Source organism: Vespula pensylvanica, chromosome 2 (assembly GCF_014466175.1).
Source record: "Vespula pensylvanica isolate Volc-1 chromosome 2, ASM1446617v1, whole genome shotgun sequence".
NCBI lineage: Eukaryota > Metazoa > Arthropoda > Insecta > Hymenoptera > Vespidae > Vespula > Vespula pensylvanica.
In genome coordinates this window covers 11,308,674-11,326,730 of record NC_057686.1, presented here as the reverse complement: position 1 = coordinate 11,326,730, position 18,057 = coordinate 11,308,674, and the positions used below count along the sequence as shown (strand labels likewise).

At 32.0% G+C, this 18,057-nt stretch overlaps 1 protein-coding gene across 1 annotated transcript in view; it reads left to right on the top strand.

Annotated features, from left to right (window-relative positions):
- Positions 1 to 18,057, top strand: part of LOC122638189 (unc-112-related protein) — a 35,378-nt gene that overhangs the window by 14,473 nt on the left and 2,848 nt on the right. Inside the window, exons 2-4 of the mRNA XM_043830985.1 lie at positions 16,498 to 16,731; positions 16,816 to 17,084; positions 17,494 to 17,919. Of these exons, the coding sequence (XP_043686920.1) occupies positions 16,498 to 16,731; positions 16,816 to 17,084; positions 17,494 to 17,919 (929 nt within the window). The remainder of the gene's footprint in view (positions 1 to 16,497; positions 16,732 to 16,815; positions 17,085 to 17,493; positions 17,920 to 18,057) is intronic.

Genomic DNA, 18,057 nt, shown 5'->3' with positions numbered 1-18,057 from the left:
ATTTCTAACATACTTTCTATAGTAAATTAATTTCTTTGTACATATTCATCAATTCGGAGTTTCTGTTTACTCAAAAAAATAAAAAAGTAAATCATTAACTTCGAAAACGTATTCAAATATTTATAAAATTTGTTGTATATCTTTTATCAATTTTCTTGTGTTTAGATACTGAGATTATGATTATATATACATATATAGGACATCAAAGCGATTACGAGAAATATATATATATAGGGTCTCTCACATTGGAACGATCGAGTCGAGCGCGTAGGCGAAACTTGCTTTTCGCTTTCCATTCACTTGGACGCCTTCGTCTCCATTCATGGTGTTTAGAATTCACTTACTTAGGGACGTACGTAATCGTACCACGCGACACGAGCGTCATTCTCGCGTATCGATCACCACACGATAGATATTTTTTCGATTGTTATCTCTGGATCCTATTGAAAAGCATATACTTGATTAAAATGGTATTTAGAATCTATTAACGAGCCTTGATTAGATCAAATGCAGACTGTACGATCTTTTCTAATGAAACCTACTCGTTTATTATTTCGAAATTAAATTTGTTGCTCAATTAGATTTCTTTGATTAGAATTTCTGATTTTTTAATCAAAATGTATATCCGTGAAAAACACAACGAAGCTAGTATTACTTCGTTAGTGTTTTTATCGAAATATTTATGAGATGAATTGAAATGATATTTATTATTAATAAATTGCTTAGAATCTACTAACGATCTTCGATTAGATTGAATGCAGAGAATGCAAACGATCTTTCGTGAATGAATCCTATTCGTTTATTCTTTCGCGATTAACTTTTTTATTTAATTAACTATCTTCGATTAGAATTTCTGATTTTCTAATCAAATTATATATCTATGGAGAACTTAACGAAGCTAATATTACTTTCTTCGTATTCCTATTGAATTACTTATGCAATGAATAAAAAAATGTTTTTAATATAAATATATCTTTCATATATTCCCTATAGATATTTATACTTGTAAATTTTATTTATATATTTATTTATTGTTTTTCAATAATTCGAAAGAAAGATTTTCTTTGGTTTAAGAAACTGTGATTAAATGTTTAACAATGTACATTGTACATCTATCCTTCGATTGAAAGTTCGAATCGTAAGAAAATAAGATACATGGATATATCAGTTCCCTCTTCATTTATTATTTTATCATTCCGCGGAAATTTTTTCATGGAAGAAGAATCGCAGGAAGGGAGAGGATCTATCCTAAGCATGAACGGAAGCAGTCTAGTGATATCCACAAACGCGGAAAGCTAAGAATGTGCATGGACGAACGATAAGGCGTCCGGGATCCTTGCATATTCTATAATACATACATACACGTATATATACGTACGTATACGCATATCAAGCATGTACGATATGCGTATACATATGTATGTACATATGTACGTACGTGCATTGCACGTAGAGATATCGACGAAGCCTGTCGCCATCGTCGTCTCGCTTCGTTTCCATGATAATCGTCGTCGAACTTTACGATCGATCGAACGTAGGACGTGTCTTCTCTTCTTTTAATGTCAAACGATATAAATGATATTTATATATATATATATATATATATATATATTCTTTTTTGATTATTTTATTCGTCGTTTCATCTTCGTAATAAGCAAGGAAATGATTCGATATTACGTTGATTTAAATTCTTGAAACTTGGATTCGATAAAACAAATATATGAATATGTATATATATTTATATTATAGATATAAATGTTTTATTATAAATTTTATTTATAAATATATAGATAAATGTATAATGTATAATACATTATTTTTATATTATATATATATATATATGTATGTGTGTGTATATATATTCTCTATAAATATAATATAGACAGTACATATTTATATTATAAATACGAAAAACAAAGATATATATGTTTATATTATAAATATAAATTTCATTACAACTACATACAAATTTATATCTATATAAAAGGTATTAAATCGTCGATTTAAATGCTTGAATCATAGATACCATGGATAAAATATATACGTATATGTATTTCTATTATAAATCTGTTTGATATGTGTGTGATCGCAAAGAATTTATATAATAATCGTCATAGGAATAAATAACTAATTCGTAATATATAAAATTAGAACAAGTTGACTTTCATAGATGACTAGGATTTAATTTTACTGATTTCAAACCTGTCTAAGATCTATTTAACAATGTTTCTAAAATTGAATTAGATTTTGTTTTTGAAAATTTCTGATAAATTAGTTTTTTCGATTGATATATTAATTAAACGGTTGACTTATTAATTGAATTGAAAAAAGAAAAAGGAAAATATTAAAATTAACTAAGTATTAGAAATTCGGTTTTATTCGATTGAAGAAAACACAAACAAAACAAACAAACTAATTCCATAACAGAAAAATGAATATATATATCGTAGAAAAATAAATAAACATTGTATCTCTCTCTCTCTCTCTCTCTCTCTCTCTCTCTCTCTCTCTCTCTCTTTCTCTTTTGGATTCTCCTTCTGTTTGAGATTGTAAGAGGAGGTAGGGGGAAATAGCCTCGTACTACAATATATGTATATAGTTGCGTTCATGTAACACAACTATTCCGGAAGCAGCGACCGGTCGTGCCTCATTACCGCGTGCGTTTCCCGTGGAGCGACTAATTGCACCAATCCCGTCATCTCCCGTTCCCCTTCTTGTTTCATTTTCTATCCTCTTCTTTTTCTTCTTCTTCTTCTTCTTCTTCTTCTTTTTCCTCTTCTTATTCTTATTCTTTCCTCGTTCTTCCTCGACACGTCCGTCTAACATTTATCTCAACTTTATTCTCGTCTTTGTACACTCGTTAAACCGATAAGATCGTTAACTCAATTGTTAATAATGAACGTTTTAATTTTATAATAAGTTTAACATTAATGAACTTACTAGATAGTTGACTTGTAAATTAGCACGTCGCAATAATTCCGTTGTAATAATTCTCTTTTTAATGAACGAGAGAACCGCATAGTCATTATTTATTATTTTTCATTTTCATAATGGAAACGAGTTCTTTTTTAATTGGATTAAATATGGCGTAGACACGTCGTACGTTTTTCATGTTGTATTGTTAAATTCTATAAGTTATAAGAAATTCTGGATTATTATGCTGGTATCGTTATCATCACGAAACTTTTTCTAAGGATTAGGAAACCAGTTTTCGAACAAGTTAGTTGTAAATCTTCGTAAAGCTTAGACCGAACCTCTTTGTATAATTTTTCGATAAATATCGAAGAATTTAGAAAAAGGAAAAATGAGGAGGGTGGTCCCCGATGATTTTCATTTCTATTGCGAGGGCATCCGCAACGGAACGAAGAGAGTATTAATAGGAGGGTGAACAAGAATAACGAGGGATGCAAATCGAACGATTACGAGGTACAAACACCCATGGCGATACCCACCAAGCGTGTTTCACCCCTGAGTGACTTTACGTGAAAAAAGAAAGAGAAAAAGAGAGAGAGAGAGAGAGAGAGAGAGAGAGAGAGAGAGAGAGAGAGAAAGAAGAAAAGAAAGGGAAGGAAGAAAAACAACCCCCATAGATCGAAAAGGGTGAAATTTGCGAGTGGTGTACGACACAAAGAATGTGTCCTTCGGATCATGCTCGTTAACTATTTCGCACGCGAATTAATTTCTTTCATTAAGACGAAGTCAAAAGGTCGCTTGAATGAACACGTGTGACTAATCTTTAAACATCGTAGTTTACATTCCTTTACTACATTTTCTATGTATTGAATTTTTTATAAGAAAAAGAAAAAAAAAAGAATGGAAATATTATCGTCGCAAACATGAGAATAGATATCGATCGATATATAATCGGTATACAAAAGTATTAATAAAAATAATAATTCATTCTAAGATTATGTCATGTATGTTTGAGTTGTCCGATGCTCGGCAAACACTCGCTTCTCTTTTTGTTATAGATAAATATTACGTTTTTCGTTTCTTTTGTTAATGTATCGAATATCTTGTAATAGTTTTATATATTTTTATATGGTCATAATGTTACTATATTGTTATACTATTCTAATAATGTAGTATAGTATAATATATTATTATATACCTAGTATGTACTGTTCTATATTATTAGAATAATAGTAAGAGTATAGTATAGTATTTTGATATGTAATATTATTATTTTATTTATTATTTATTTTTTCGATAATACACATACATATATATATATATACGTATTTATAATTACAATAATTAATAATATAATATACACGGAGATATAAAACAACATCGATGTTTTATACAATCGATCTAATTCATTGAATTTCTCAACTGAAAAGAAATAATTCGTCTTACTTAACTAAAATATATTTTTGTTATTGTCGTGCACGAATGCAATATTCATCGTTGTGTAATATAAGTAGGTAGATGTTGGAATGATTTAGAGAACAGAGATAGGCGGTCGCTCTTAAATTGATTAACTCGACTCCCGTTACTCTCCTCCATCTAGTTATTTGCTAATGACTCTCTGATCGCGACAGCACGTGCCGAGAGAGACTATGAATTCCGATGACTTGAAAGATAGGAGGAGGAGGAGGAGGAGGAGGAGGAGGAGGAGGAGGAGGAGGAGGAGGAGAGATGCTTGGCGCGTTTACAAGCCTTTATTCGATCCAACAAGAATTCCATCCGATCTAATTAATTCTAATTCAAATGCTAGATAAGACATAAAAGAACATCAATCGATAACTCATGTATATATATATATATATATATATATATATATATATATATATATATATACGAATGATTCGTAATCGATAGAGAAGCTTGTTAAATCCGATCGAATATAAGATTACATTGTGTTACATTGAAATTGGTGAGAGAGAGTTTAGCGACTTGGATACTCGAGAGCCGTGACGTAACTCGTTTTCAATAGAAGAAGAAGAAACAGAAGAAGAAATAGAAATTGGACTCTCTCTTCCTCTCTCTTACGAAAGATTCGCGTTATTATTCGAACAAGTCGTTTTAATGTGGGTCGGCCTACTCATAAAATCCACGTGCAGTTAAAGACGGATTTAAATCAATGGCGTGTCCTGAAAATGACGTCACTGTTACAGAAGTCAGCCTGGTAAAAGCTAAAACGAGCGATTTCGTACGTATGACAAAGATGAGATCGCCCGCATATATATACACACACATATATACATATATACAATATATATACATATGTATATACATATAACGTTGTCTATGTATTTGCCCTCGTTCGCGTAAAAGCCAAACGAAATCGATACCCTCTTCTCTCTTTCTCTCTTCTTTCGTTCGTTCGTTCGTTCTTTTCCCTTCGATGATGTCCTACGGGCGCTCCTAGAATTTCACCTACGCCTTCGCTCATCGTCAAGTCGTTTCATCGACGTGTCCTCGATATACACTTGCTCTGTAATACTCATCCCTTATTGAACTAGATCGTTTTATAAGATCGTAATTGTCTGCTAAAAAAAGTCACAAAATTCTACAATCAAAGAAATATATATATATATATATATATATATATATATATATATGAATGTATAAATGATCGGAGATCACGAAACTTGTTTGGGAATATTGCCAAGTTTCAAAAATCGAGACGTCCATTCGTATTTCGATCTAATATTTCCGACGTTCTGTGTGTGTGTGTGTCTTACTCTGAACAGAATCGAATGATTTTCTTCAAATTCAAATTTATTTTAGAATATTAAATTTTTAGATATAAAGACGAGTTAAATTAAATCGATTTAATACTTTTAATTATGTTATGAGATTCTAATATGAAAGATTAATGCCATTTTAATCCTTTAAAAACATGTTTTGGTTAGTTAAAATTAGAAACTTATGTTTCCCAACGGAAATGTTAAGATGAGAATGTAAAAAGAAATGTAAACATTTCATAAAACAAATTTATGTTTATTGTAAATCTTTTTAATACATAGAAAGCTGAATTTTTAATAACGAAAGAAATTAGTTTTATTAAATAGCGAAAGAAAAGGATTTATTTCAAAAAGTTAATATTAGATAGATATAATAGTTTTTTCCTCTTCGATCGTCCAACCTTTCAGTTTCAGAAAAGAGTACAAACATTCCTTTGATACAGGACGATCCTCTTATCGATTCTCTCGCGATCGATAAAGACCCAAGAGAGATACTCTTTCGTTGATTTTGTCAAAAGGGAGATGTCAACTCTCATGTGCTATCTTCTCTTATATTCTTACCTTGATTCATAAAATAATATTTTCAACGTGTGTAACTAAATACATTGGAAGCTAAAAATGATCTTTTAATTCACCCACGTTCCCTCTTCGAATTCCTTCAAATTCCGTCTATCTGTACGGGCAATCGACGAGGTCAATTACCTCTTTTAACCAGGTTTGATCTTTATCTCGTAACTACTTCCTTACTCAATATTTTCCCTGCTTCGATAACTATCTGGCCTATATTTCTTTCACAAATGTATCTACTCTATACAAAAAAATGTTTCTATAAAAATTCATGCATGTTCAGATATATGTAAATTTGTTTAATAATATTTATATACAATAGATACGTTAAAAATTAAACACAAAATGAATTTTTATTATAAAATATCATGTTTATATTCGATTCATCGAATAGTAAGTATCATGTTTTACAATATATGTTTTACAAATTTATTTCACTAATTATATACAATAATTATTACAACAATATATATATATATATATAAAATAAATAAACAAAATAAAATATATATGTATAAAATAAAATATTTTCTAAATCGAAATTGGAAGATATCGTAATCATTATAACGTCAATCAAATTATAATTAAATTTAGATAGTATATTGGTTAATAATGTAAGAGGAAGCTTTTATCTTTGTCTACATAGAAACATCACTAGTGCATTCATTTCTCTTTTCCTCGGCCCACTCGCATTCTCATCCCTCTTTCTTTCTTCCTTCCTTTCTTTCTTTCTTTCTTTCTCGTTACATCGCGACTACGCATTGTTAGGCACGAACGTGTAGGAGTGTCTCGAATATTTGGCATTGCTAACCTCGCATATCTTCAAAATTCTTCCCTGAATCCCGTCGGAATTCTAGACGTGATTTTGCAAGTAACAGGAGCAATGATAATCTCCCTTAAAGGGCAATACAAGCTCCTTTAGTTGCTTTGAATTACCCCTTTAAATTCAAGACATTTGTTATCCTGTCTACTATCCTTACCAATTATCGTTGTATCGCATTAATTATATTATTACGCCATGTAACTGTAAAGTTACAGCCTACACAATGCCATGTAACTTTAAAGTTATAGCCTATCTAAAGCCATGTAACTTTAAAGTTACAGCCTATGTAACGTCATGTAATTTTAAAGTTACACTCTCTATAACGCCATGTTGCATATGTATACATTCAATGAGGGATTTAATTATTCGTACGGTAGAAATATGGAAATATTATATTCCTGTTGTAGGAATATCTAAATCCCTCGTTATATTTATATTTTTTAATTGCGATTTTATTTTATTATAATTAAAACATTCATTGATACTTCGTATCCTAAATTTTTCATGATTTTTTAATTATAAATTATACTTGATATAACAACATTATATTAATACAAGTACATATAATACTCTAATTTTTTTTTTCTATATTATATAATTTTTCTTACAGATATAGATAGATAGTTGTAGATAGTCGTAGATTGTTATAGATAGTATGGATAGTTGTGGATTGTTATAAATAATTTAATGATTTTGATCGAAGTAATAAAAAAGAAGTAAATAATTTTATTACGTTCATATTCATAAACATTACCCGGATTAAATGGATTTAATTAAAGAAGAATTTACGATATAATGTCTTTGCTAAGAGATAGAGAACAACCCGTGGGCGAAATTAAAAGCTCTTTAAGCGTTTGTCGTGTCGCATTCTCCGTAACGGAAACAGTTACGACCTTGACTCGGGAGCGAATGAAGCATACATATTCATTGGTTCACCATAGAAGGTAAGTACGTCATCGATGTGCCGTGGTCTACCTGTTCGTTGGCTTATCGAGAGAGTAGTTGAGAGCAAGTCAACGATGTTATCAAAGATTGATAAGAGATATACAGTAAATCGATAATCAAAATATACGAAATCATATTTCGTTTACCGAAAATTAATCACGCCGATTTGTTTATAATCTGTTAGAAATTAATATTTGTCGAGTTATTGAAAAAAGATTAATTTATTTGAAAAGAATTGCTCTAAAAGATAGATGATATCATACGAAAGATATCGACGACGAGTTACTCGTACTTATATACATACATATTCGTATTCTTTATTCACCCACGATATTTCGATTTAATTGTGAAGTCCAATTGGAAGCCCTCTCTTTTTTTCTTACGAAAATTGGAGATTGAAGAGAAGAAAGAAGAGGATGAAAAGAAGGGGAAAGGTCTACTTAATCGGCTGAGAAATCAAAGGAACTTCGTCAGCCGGATTTTAGACATGGGTTTCTGCCTTTCCTCTTCCGCGTGGAGAGTTGCCAGTCCTCGGTGATCCTCGAATCTACTTGAGAAAGAGAGACAGACAGAGAGAGAGAGAGAGAAAGAGAAAGAAAAGAAAAGAGAAAAGAAAAAAATAAAAAGAAAGACAGAAAAAGAGTGAGGGAAAGACTCGAGTAAGAAAGAGGGCTTGAAAAAAGAGAAGAGAGATAAAGGAAAGAAAAAATCGTAAAGGGGCACTTTGACAACGAGTGCTTAGTAGTACTACCGTGCAAAACCACCCCTACCTACGTCAACCCTCTTCCCTTTCTTTAGATACGTCGTTTTCTTTCACCTACCATCACCGTCGAATCCATCCCTTCCTTCCATCGCTAGACAATAGACAATACAACGACCTTCCTTTCGCAGGATCGCAAAAGGGGGTGGTGAGTAATTATTAAAAGTTTTACGTAGGAGAACGCCCGTCTATTGTACCTCACGCACTTCGGTCTCTGTCGGTTCTCACTTGGTGGTTCGAGAAGCCAATCGATAGTCCAGTCCTTCCGTTCGTTTGATTTTTCCCTAAAGCTTGGACAATGCTTCGCCTGGAGTATATTATTTCTTTTTTTTTCCTCTCTTTTTTTGTTTTTTTATTTATTTATTTATTTATCTATCCTTTTTTTGTAATGGGACAATAGGGAACTCGATCGTCTGCGAGAATAAAAATTAGAAAAGAGGAAAAAGAATTTAAAAAGAAAAAGAAAAAGAAAATGATAATAATGATTAGAGAGAGATGATATTTCTTCAACGGAATCAATGGATTATGGAAACGGGGATTATAAATTTAATCTTTTAATTAACTCTGGAAACTTCAATGACAATTCGTTTACTCTTATGTTTAACGAGTTTCTACCGGTTAATTCGAGAGCCGATTCAAAATCTCGAGATCCAATTAGCTCTTCGAGGAGCGCTTTATTGCCGGACGAACTCGTTGGATCCGTTTGGAATTCTCAATTAAACGAAGCTTATCGTTTCATCCTTTGGGAACCTTTCCAACTCGTTTTCCAATGCGGTGGTAGAGAGAGGGAGAGAGAGAGAGAGAAAGAGAAAGAGAAAGAGAAAGAGAAAGAGAGAGAGTTTGCAAAGGTTCGTATATTCTCTAGCAGGCGTGCCAACATCGGCGCCGTCGTCGCTTTTGTAGATACACGCCATTGTTATAGATCCTTCTGTGTCGTCGTAGCACCATTATTGTGCGTATTATTATATCGTAACGGTACTTCCGGCGATCGTTTGACCAAAGAAGAATCGTGTTAATTCACGCCACGTGAACTCTCCCTTCTATTACGTGCAAACGTGGTATCGTGCGTTAATTGCTTTTTATTTATTTTATTTTTTTTTTTTAATTTCATTTTTTTTCTTTTTAACCTTCTTTTTTCTTTTTCTTAATCGTTTTCGTATTTTAGTACGCATATGAAGAAATTCTTGCGTGCATATGTGAATGTAAATTATGGGTAAAACACGATCGATGATCGTTATATAAAAAATTTTATTGAAATTGCATTGATATCAACGATTACGTAGAAAAATACATACGATCGAAATAAAATATTTAATTTTTTCATTCGTTTGAACGAACAAACGTTTCACGATTAATAAAGACAAATCTCGTAAATTTGGAAACTTTGAATTCGTAAGTCAGCAATTCTTGTAGTTATTCGTATGAAAGTTGGAAAGTTTGACAGAAAAATGGATCGTTTCTTGCTCCGATCGTTCAATGTTTCCGAATCGTGAATGTGACGGAAGTGGGATTAGAAATAGACGGAAGTAGGTGTCGTGTAAAATAGCTCGACACCGAAGCACGTCTGCTAAAGTTGAAAAAAAAAGGTCTTCGTCGTAGCTTGCATAACGACGAGTACTTCCCTTCGATCGATCGATCTATCTATCTATCTATCTATCCATCTAAGGATAATAACCGCTAGGTGTGGCACGGTGACACACTATCAAGAACAACGATAACCCTGTTTCTTTATCGTTAACTTTCAACTTATTTATATCAATAATTTGTAATTATTTTGTAATATTTTGTAAACATACATCTTGTCCACTCAAAAAAAAAAAAATGTTAATACATAAATAACAATATTTTTATAACATTCTACCATTATCATTTTATCATTGATAAATGACATTACGATGTTGACAAAAATTTGTTGATTATTTAAAAACAATTATAGAGACGAGAAGATCAACATATTCATTTAGCATCGAAATGTAAAACAGCATATACATTATTTATGTAATATATAATAATTTGCATCATACGATGTCCTCCTTTCATATTAGACAATACTTATAGAAATATTTTTTTTTATAAGTTCAGTGCCTCGTGAGATATTTGAATTTTTCGTGTTAAAGGAAACATCCTGTATATATTATATCGGTATTTATATTATATAGAATATGTATGTATATGTATATATTTATTTATTACATTATTTATTACATTATTATATACAAAAGACCGAGCATTACCCATTGACACAGACGGGTTAAGGATATAACAAATTTTATATTTTGCTATATTATTTCTAAACATTTTTATATTGACAATAAATTAGACACTGCATCATATTCTTCTTGCATATTTGTATAATTTGTAAATTTATCTAATTATTATTTCATTGCATAGAGAGCACAGAGAACGAGTTAAATCATATGATGTTCGTTGAATACCGTAACACGCCACACCAACTATAGTGCGTAATGATGAAATCATTTATTTTTAACCTTTACATTAATAACTTCTTTATCGCTAAGAGAGCCATATGAAGTTCGAGTAATATCGTAGCACGGCATGGCAACGACAATGTGTACTGATAAAATCATTTATATTTCTTTTGATCATTTAATCCTTCACATGAGTTTTCCCAAAATTGAATGAAATCTAGCTAAATCGATTTCTTTTACCCCAAAAACAGTTGATTCAGCTTATTCCATCGAAACTCTTAGATCTGTTTTCTCTCAAGATAAAATTGACAAATGTACTAGAATAGCTCGTTCAATAGTATATATGTATATGTAATGTAATAGGATTATATATACATATATGTATGCAATCTAATAAAAATATTTTGATGTGTGTATAAAAGTATCTTATAATTTTTTAATATACATATTTTCATATCTACATAATTATTCATTATTATTATTATTATTATTATTATTACTATTATTATTATTATTATTATTATTATTATTATTATTATTATTATTATTATTATTATTATTAATATCGAGTGAAGGAACAGATTATTATTTTTTTTTTCTTTTTTAATCATATCAAGAGCAATCTAATACCGATTTTTATAATCTTTTGCACTAGTACAAGGTCTCTTCAACTAGGACACTCATTAATACTTCTTAGTCAGGCACGATCGCGTGCCTAAGCTCGACGTTTGTTTTTTCTAATCTTGAAACAGATCCTTCATATAAACATCCGACTGAAAGCAACTGGAGATGTGCTTTCGTATAAGTTCCAGTGAATCCTTTAAATCGTCATTAACGCGAGCGAGAATCGTTTGTTTTTGTTTTACACTTCTGGCTTTCTGAAAATCGTTGAGCAACACGTTTCTACTACCAAATCGCTCCTGATTTTCTGCTTTCGAGCGAAGCAGCGTAAGATCAACAGGAGATCGAGTAAAACGACGTTCGTAATAATACGTGTCCTGTGTCGCATCACGTAGGGAATGAATGGTTCGTTTCTTTTTTAAAAGCTAAGAGAGGAAGAAAAGTAAATTGTTTTCGTGTCGACCCGCCTTGGAAATTTGTCGTCGATCTATTTCGATGTATCTCGATTTATATCTTTCTCTCTCTCTCTCTCTCCCTCTCTCTCTCTCTCTCTCTCTCTCTTTCTGTCTCTTTCTTAAACGGCTCGTACGTTTGTAAACATTCGTGCTAAGAGAGTAAATGTTCATCGACTTCGAAAAAAAGAAAAAGGAAACGAAACTCACGCGTCTTTCTTATATTTCATTTTTAACGAACGATAATAAATGTACAATTTCAATAACATCCTTCCAAAAGTTGAGAAATTTCTTTGTGGTTTCCGGGAAGTTAGTGGTTTTTGCGAATTTATCGTGAAAACATCAAAACAAAAGTCTGTGCCGATTGTGACGTTGAAAAGACGTACGTGCGGTCGATCGAAATAAATATTTCTAAGGAATCTCTGAAATTTAATGATTTTCTTCGAAAGCAATGTAAAAGTTGTTGATGCATTTAAAAAAAAATCCTAAAAGTAATGCATGGTTATATGATCATGTCTAAATCCTTGCTGAAACGTTATAATGTATCAACGAATTCAGGATTAAATATTTGTTCTTTTTTTGCCTACATCATACTTATTAATTATTAAGTATTAATTATTATCAATGAAAACAAGCGTTTTTTAAATAATTTCTGAATCGTTAAGTATCAATAAGTTTAGGAAACTTAGTAAAGTTAAACTATGTGATTAGTAATTAGTCTAGGTAGAAAATGTTTGAAAATAATTTTTAAAATAGATCATCGAAATTCTTTCCTTTTTTTGTTTAATCATTCATATCTTGCTTACCAATTATAACGATCACATTGAATTTTGTAATTAAATTAATCGCTATAATAAATTAAATAAAAATAAAATTAAGTTGTAATTCTGAAAATTCTTGTTCTTAATTTAATGAAATAAAATTTAATCGAACAAATTATTACGAAGGAATTAAAAATCGGATGAAATTATTATCGTTCGAATATCGCGAGATATCAGCGTTAATGTAAAATGATATCTTTTAATTTATAATCAACATGGGTTATGATCCGCTTGCGTGATTCTCGACTATGAAAAAGGAGACAGGTGTATAGCAAAGTATAATAAAGAATGGAGGTGTAGCTTAGTATAGTGGAGACACCAAATGTAAAAAAGATAGGCGTAAACGTAGCGTGTTCGTTATCGTTGACAGCGTTTAGTATGTCGTAAGTTTTACGGTTTAACGATAGATTATAAAATTGGATGAAAGAGAAAAAGAAGATGATGATGAAGAAGAAGAAGAAGAAGAAGAAGAAGAAGAAGAAGAAGAAGATGAAGAAGAGAGAAGAGGATAAAAGAAGAGGAGAAGAGATTAGCCGATGTTAGAAAATATCATGATAAACTCGAAGAAAAGTAGGACGTTCGTTCATGCGGAGGCACGCTTCTACGCGATACGGAACGCATACGTAACGATTTATAATGAGCAACCATAATTCGTAACGCTTTGCGAATCGAATCGGTAAGATCGAGATTGCTATTTCCAAGAACACCAACGCTCCTACATACAACGTTTTGCGCAATTCGAGAATGAAAAGAGACTTCTTGTAAACTCTTACTTCCGTAATTAACTAATAATAATAATAATAATAATAATAATAATAGTAATAAAAATAATAGTCATTACTCATTGCTATTTAGAAATTTTATATTAATATCTTGCTTTCGATTGCGTCATTAAACGATCACTGGGTCACTTTTAAATTCCGTTATCGATAAACCGAGACTGGATTCGAGTCACTCATAAATATAATCGTTTAAAATCATTGAAATTAATCGTTCTGTTTATTCGAAAATAAAGAAAGAGAGAGAGAGAGAGAAAGAGAGAGAGAATCTTTTTATATTTATCTTGAAAACTTGGATCTTTTTGATTCTTATGACGATTCAAGGAAACAGAAAAGAAAAATAATAAAGAGGAAAAAATATTATGTGAGACATAAAAAGTAATACCGTGCGTTTCTTTTTGCGGTAATATCCTCTCTCCGATAAGGAAATCATGGCGTCACTTGGTCAGAGTATTCTCTCTTTCCCTCTCTCTCTTTTTTTCCTCATCAATGGTGACCAAAGAAGGCGGATTTTAGGATCTCCGGTCCCTGAAACAAGCGGTTAACTTCGTGGTTGCTGAGTTGGCCGGCCTAAAACGTGCGAGATATTTATAGAGCGCAGCTGCAGAATCGTGCTGTTCGTGGCTGCCTCTCTATGGGGAGAGAAACACTCCTCTCCTCCTCATCCTCATTCTTCTCATCCTCCTATTGCTTTACCTCCTTCTCTTCTTCCTCCTTAGAGGATTACGTACACGCACAAAGAAGCTTCTTCGTTGAGCCTTTGTAACGTAGAGGAGACATAACGGTCCCATGAAAGCATGTTACTCGTACGTTTCTTACGTGGGTATCTCGATAGATATGGTCAAAGAAGGAGAAGAAAATGAAAGAGGAGAAAAAGAAGGAAGATGATGGAAGTGGGTGGAATCTTCTCGTGGAATTCTCTTCCCTTTTCCGCTTACCAATCGTCGAGATCGACTGTTAAGCCATACGAAACTCAACCACCCCACTCCAACTCACCCCACTTTCGTTTTAAAAGAAACAAACGACTAAGGTGTTTCTTGGGAACTCATTAAACTCTAAACAAATAATTATATCTACCCCATTCTTTCCTGTTTCACCCTTCTCCATTCGCTTACCGAATAATCCTTTGTGCTACTCCGAGGGTCGTTTCTTTCAACTGCCTTGTCAACCGAGCATATGTATATCTCGTAGAAAGACAAATAATCATTGTTTTATTATTCTTATTTTCTCTCCCTTCTCGTAATTCGTCTAGTAGTATTCTTCCAGAAAGTTATATCTTCTTTTTATGGTACGTTTGACTTTACAAATCGTTTCTATGAACTCATTTTCTTTTTGTAAATTCGTCCTTATAAATCCACTTTTATGATTTCTTTGTTATAAAATCGTTTTCTTTAATTCTATTTTTGCTAAATGATCTATTTTTTCTCAATTTGTGATTTTGTCGATTCACTTTTCTTGAATTTGTTTATAAAAATTTGTATTTTCTTTCTTCCTCTTTTCTTTCTTTCTTTCTTTTTTTTTTTTTTTTTTATTCATTTTGAATTCATTGAATTCATTTCCTTGGATTTATTCGTTGAAATTATTTTTATAAACGTTTTTATAAATTCGTTTATAAAAAAAAAAAAAGAAGAAGAGAGAAATAATGAAATAGACAAGAGATTCCCATAGCGAGTAATGCGAGGATCCTTGATAGAACGAGCTCGATCGTTTTTTACATAGTTTCATTCGAGACGACAAAGAGAAAGAAACCTTTGAATCGCCCGACGACATTCACCGCAACGAGCAGTTCCACCCCGTGTCTTCTTCTTCTTCTTCTTCTTTACGAGGGTCGACCCGCCGCTAGTTTCTTTCGAACAAATCGTCCGTGCGATGCGACGACGAACGGGGAAAGGAAAATACGGGAATGCACCGAAAGGGTGAAGAGACAGACATTATTTCCGTCGAAGGTTTCGCGTTTCACTGAAATATTTGTCCTCTTCATTCCACTCGAAATTCGTTCAATTTTATTCTTCAAATATCCAATAATTCAGCGTTAATTATTAATAAAAAATTTTCGATAACGTAAATATATAAATAATATCATATAAAAAATTATAATTATTAATATAATAATAATTATTAATATAATTATTAATATAATAATATATAATTATTAATTATTAATTATAATTATTAATATTAAAATTATAATTATATAATAATAAACTTTCATTTTTCTTACGATTAAAACAAGATATGTAACTATAAAATGGTAATATAATTATTGTTTACAATAAATAAGAGAGATTATATTTGATTTATTCATTGATAAAAATCGTCTAGCGTATTAAAGGGATTTTATTCTTCACAAGTCTAATCTCGATATTAATTAACACATATTAATTGTTAACAAAACATTTTCAATGATTCAAATGTTTAAATAATAGTGTGAAATGAAAAGTGCATTATTCCATAGTTATTAATTATTATTACAAATTCTCGTTTTTACTATGAGTAGAATAACATAATTACGAATGAAACGGTAATATAATCCTTGTTTATCATAAACGAAGGATTTGATTTGTTCGTTGATATTGAAAAATTATGTCGTATATTGAAAAATTTCAGATATCGCCATGGATTGGTCGGACCATGCTTTATGGTGGCCAGCACGAAATCACTGGTTGACAAGAACGAGAAGTACATTGGATCAGTACGGCGTTGCTGCGGATGCATTATTGCATTTCACTCCAATGCACAAAACGCTTCGAGTGCAGTTACCTGACATGCGTTCGGTCGATTGCAGGGTAGATTTCTCGGTAAAAACGTTCAACGCCGTGATCAATCTCTGCAAAGAACTAGGCAAGTTTTCTGAACATTATGAAGATTGATATAAAATTATCAACATTATAAAAATCATTTCTTTTTACTTTTTATTTAATTTAGGCATCAGACATCCCGAAGAATTATCATTTTGCAAACCACTCGAACCTTCTCATTTGAAATACAATTTAAAAGATTTGCCATCGAAGAAGAAAATCGAAAATCAAAAGAACGGTCATTGGAACGTACCAGCTGATACGAATACTTTTATACCAGCGAGTCAAAGTCCCAGAGGATCGACAGGCAGTCTCGACCAAAGTAGTCCCTTCATGTGTGCCCCAGTCACACCCAGCAATAGAAATCACAGCACACCCATCAGTTCGCCGGTATCGGTCAGTATATTGCAGAGGCGGAGAGAATCAATTATTATCAGAGTTTTATAAAACTCGAGCGATAACGTTCGCGATACGTTGTTCATGCGAGTATTGTTATGTGGCAGTAACGTTACCGTACTTAGAATGAAACTATGCGAATGAGTTTAAATAACGTGATGCTGACGTTATCAAAAGCGGTCTATTTTTCTTTGTTGATAAAAGAAAAAAAAAAAAATATATATATATATATAAAATAAGAAAGAAACAAAAGGACAGTAATTTTTTATCGCGTTAATTGTCGTAGTCACGTTCGTTAGAATCGTGCCTAATCGGTTGTTTAATAAAATTAAAAACGATTCGTAATAACACGAACGATTGTTAAATGTTTAATTTTGATATCTCAAATAGAATGACGTTATATTTGCAGATTCAGCATACCAGTACATGGAAAAGAAATAACAATTCGTCCGGTTTCGGGAGTACCGGATCGTTCAATGCAAACAACAGTACGATGAGTTTGGAAGCGTTGAACGGAGGTCTATCCGAATCTCTCGCTCAAAGTCCGGCCTCGATTTCACCGGAAGTACGTTCGAAGTTGATCAGGCCGAAGAGTCTCGTTGAACGGGCAAGAATGAACGTAGCTTGGCTCGACTCATCTCTCTCGATCATGGAACAGGGTATACGTGAATACGACATTCTAAGGCTCAAATTTAAGTTCTATTCGTTCTACGATTTAAACCCAAAAACCGATGCTGTCAGAATCAACATGATTTACGAGCAAGCCAAATGGCAACTTCTAGCCGAAGAGATTGACTGTACCGAGGAAGAAATGCTCATGTTCGCTGCTCTTCAGGTACATTGGAGAATCTTCTGTATATCTATATATTCACTCTTTCTTCCCTTTTTTTTTCCTCTCTTTTTCTTTCGGTCCGGCTTTCTCTTCTTTTTTCTTATGCTTTTTCAGCTGTACCATATTGCTGATGATCTTACC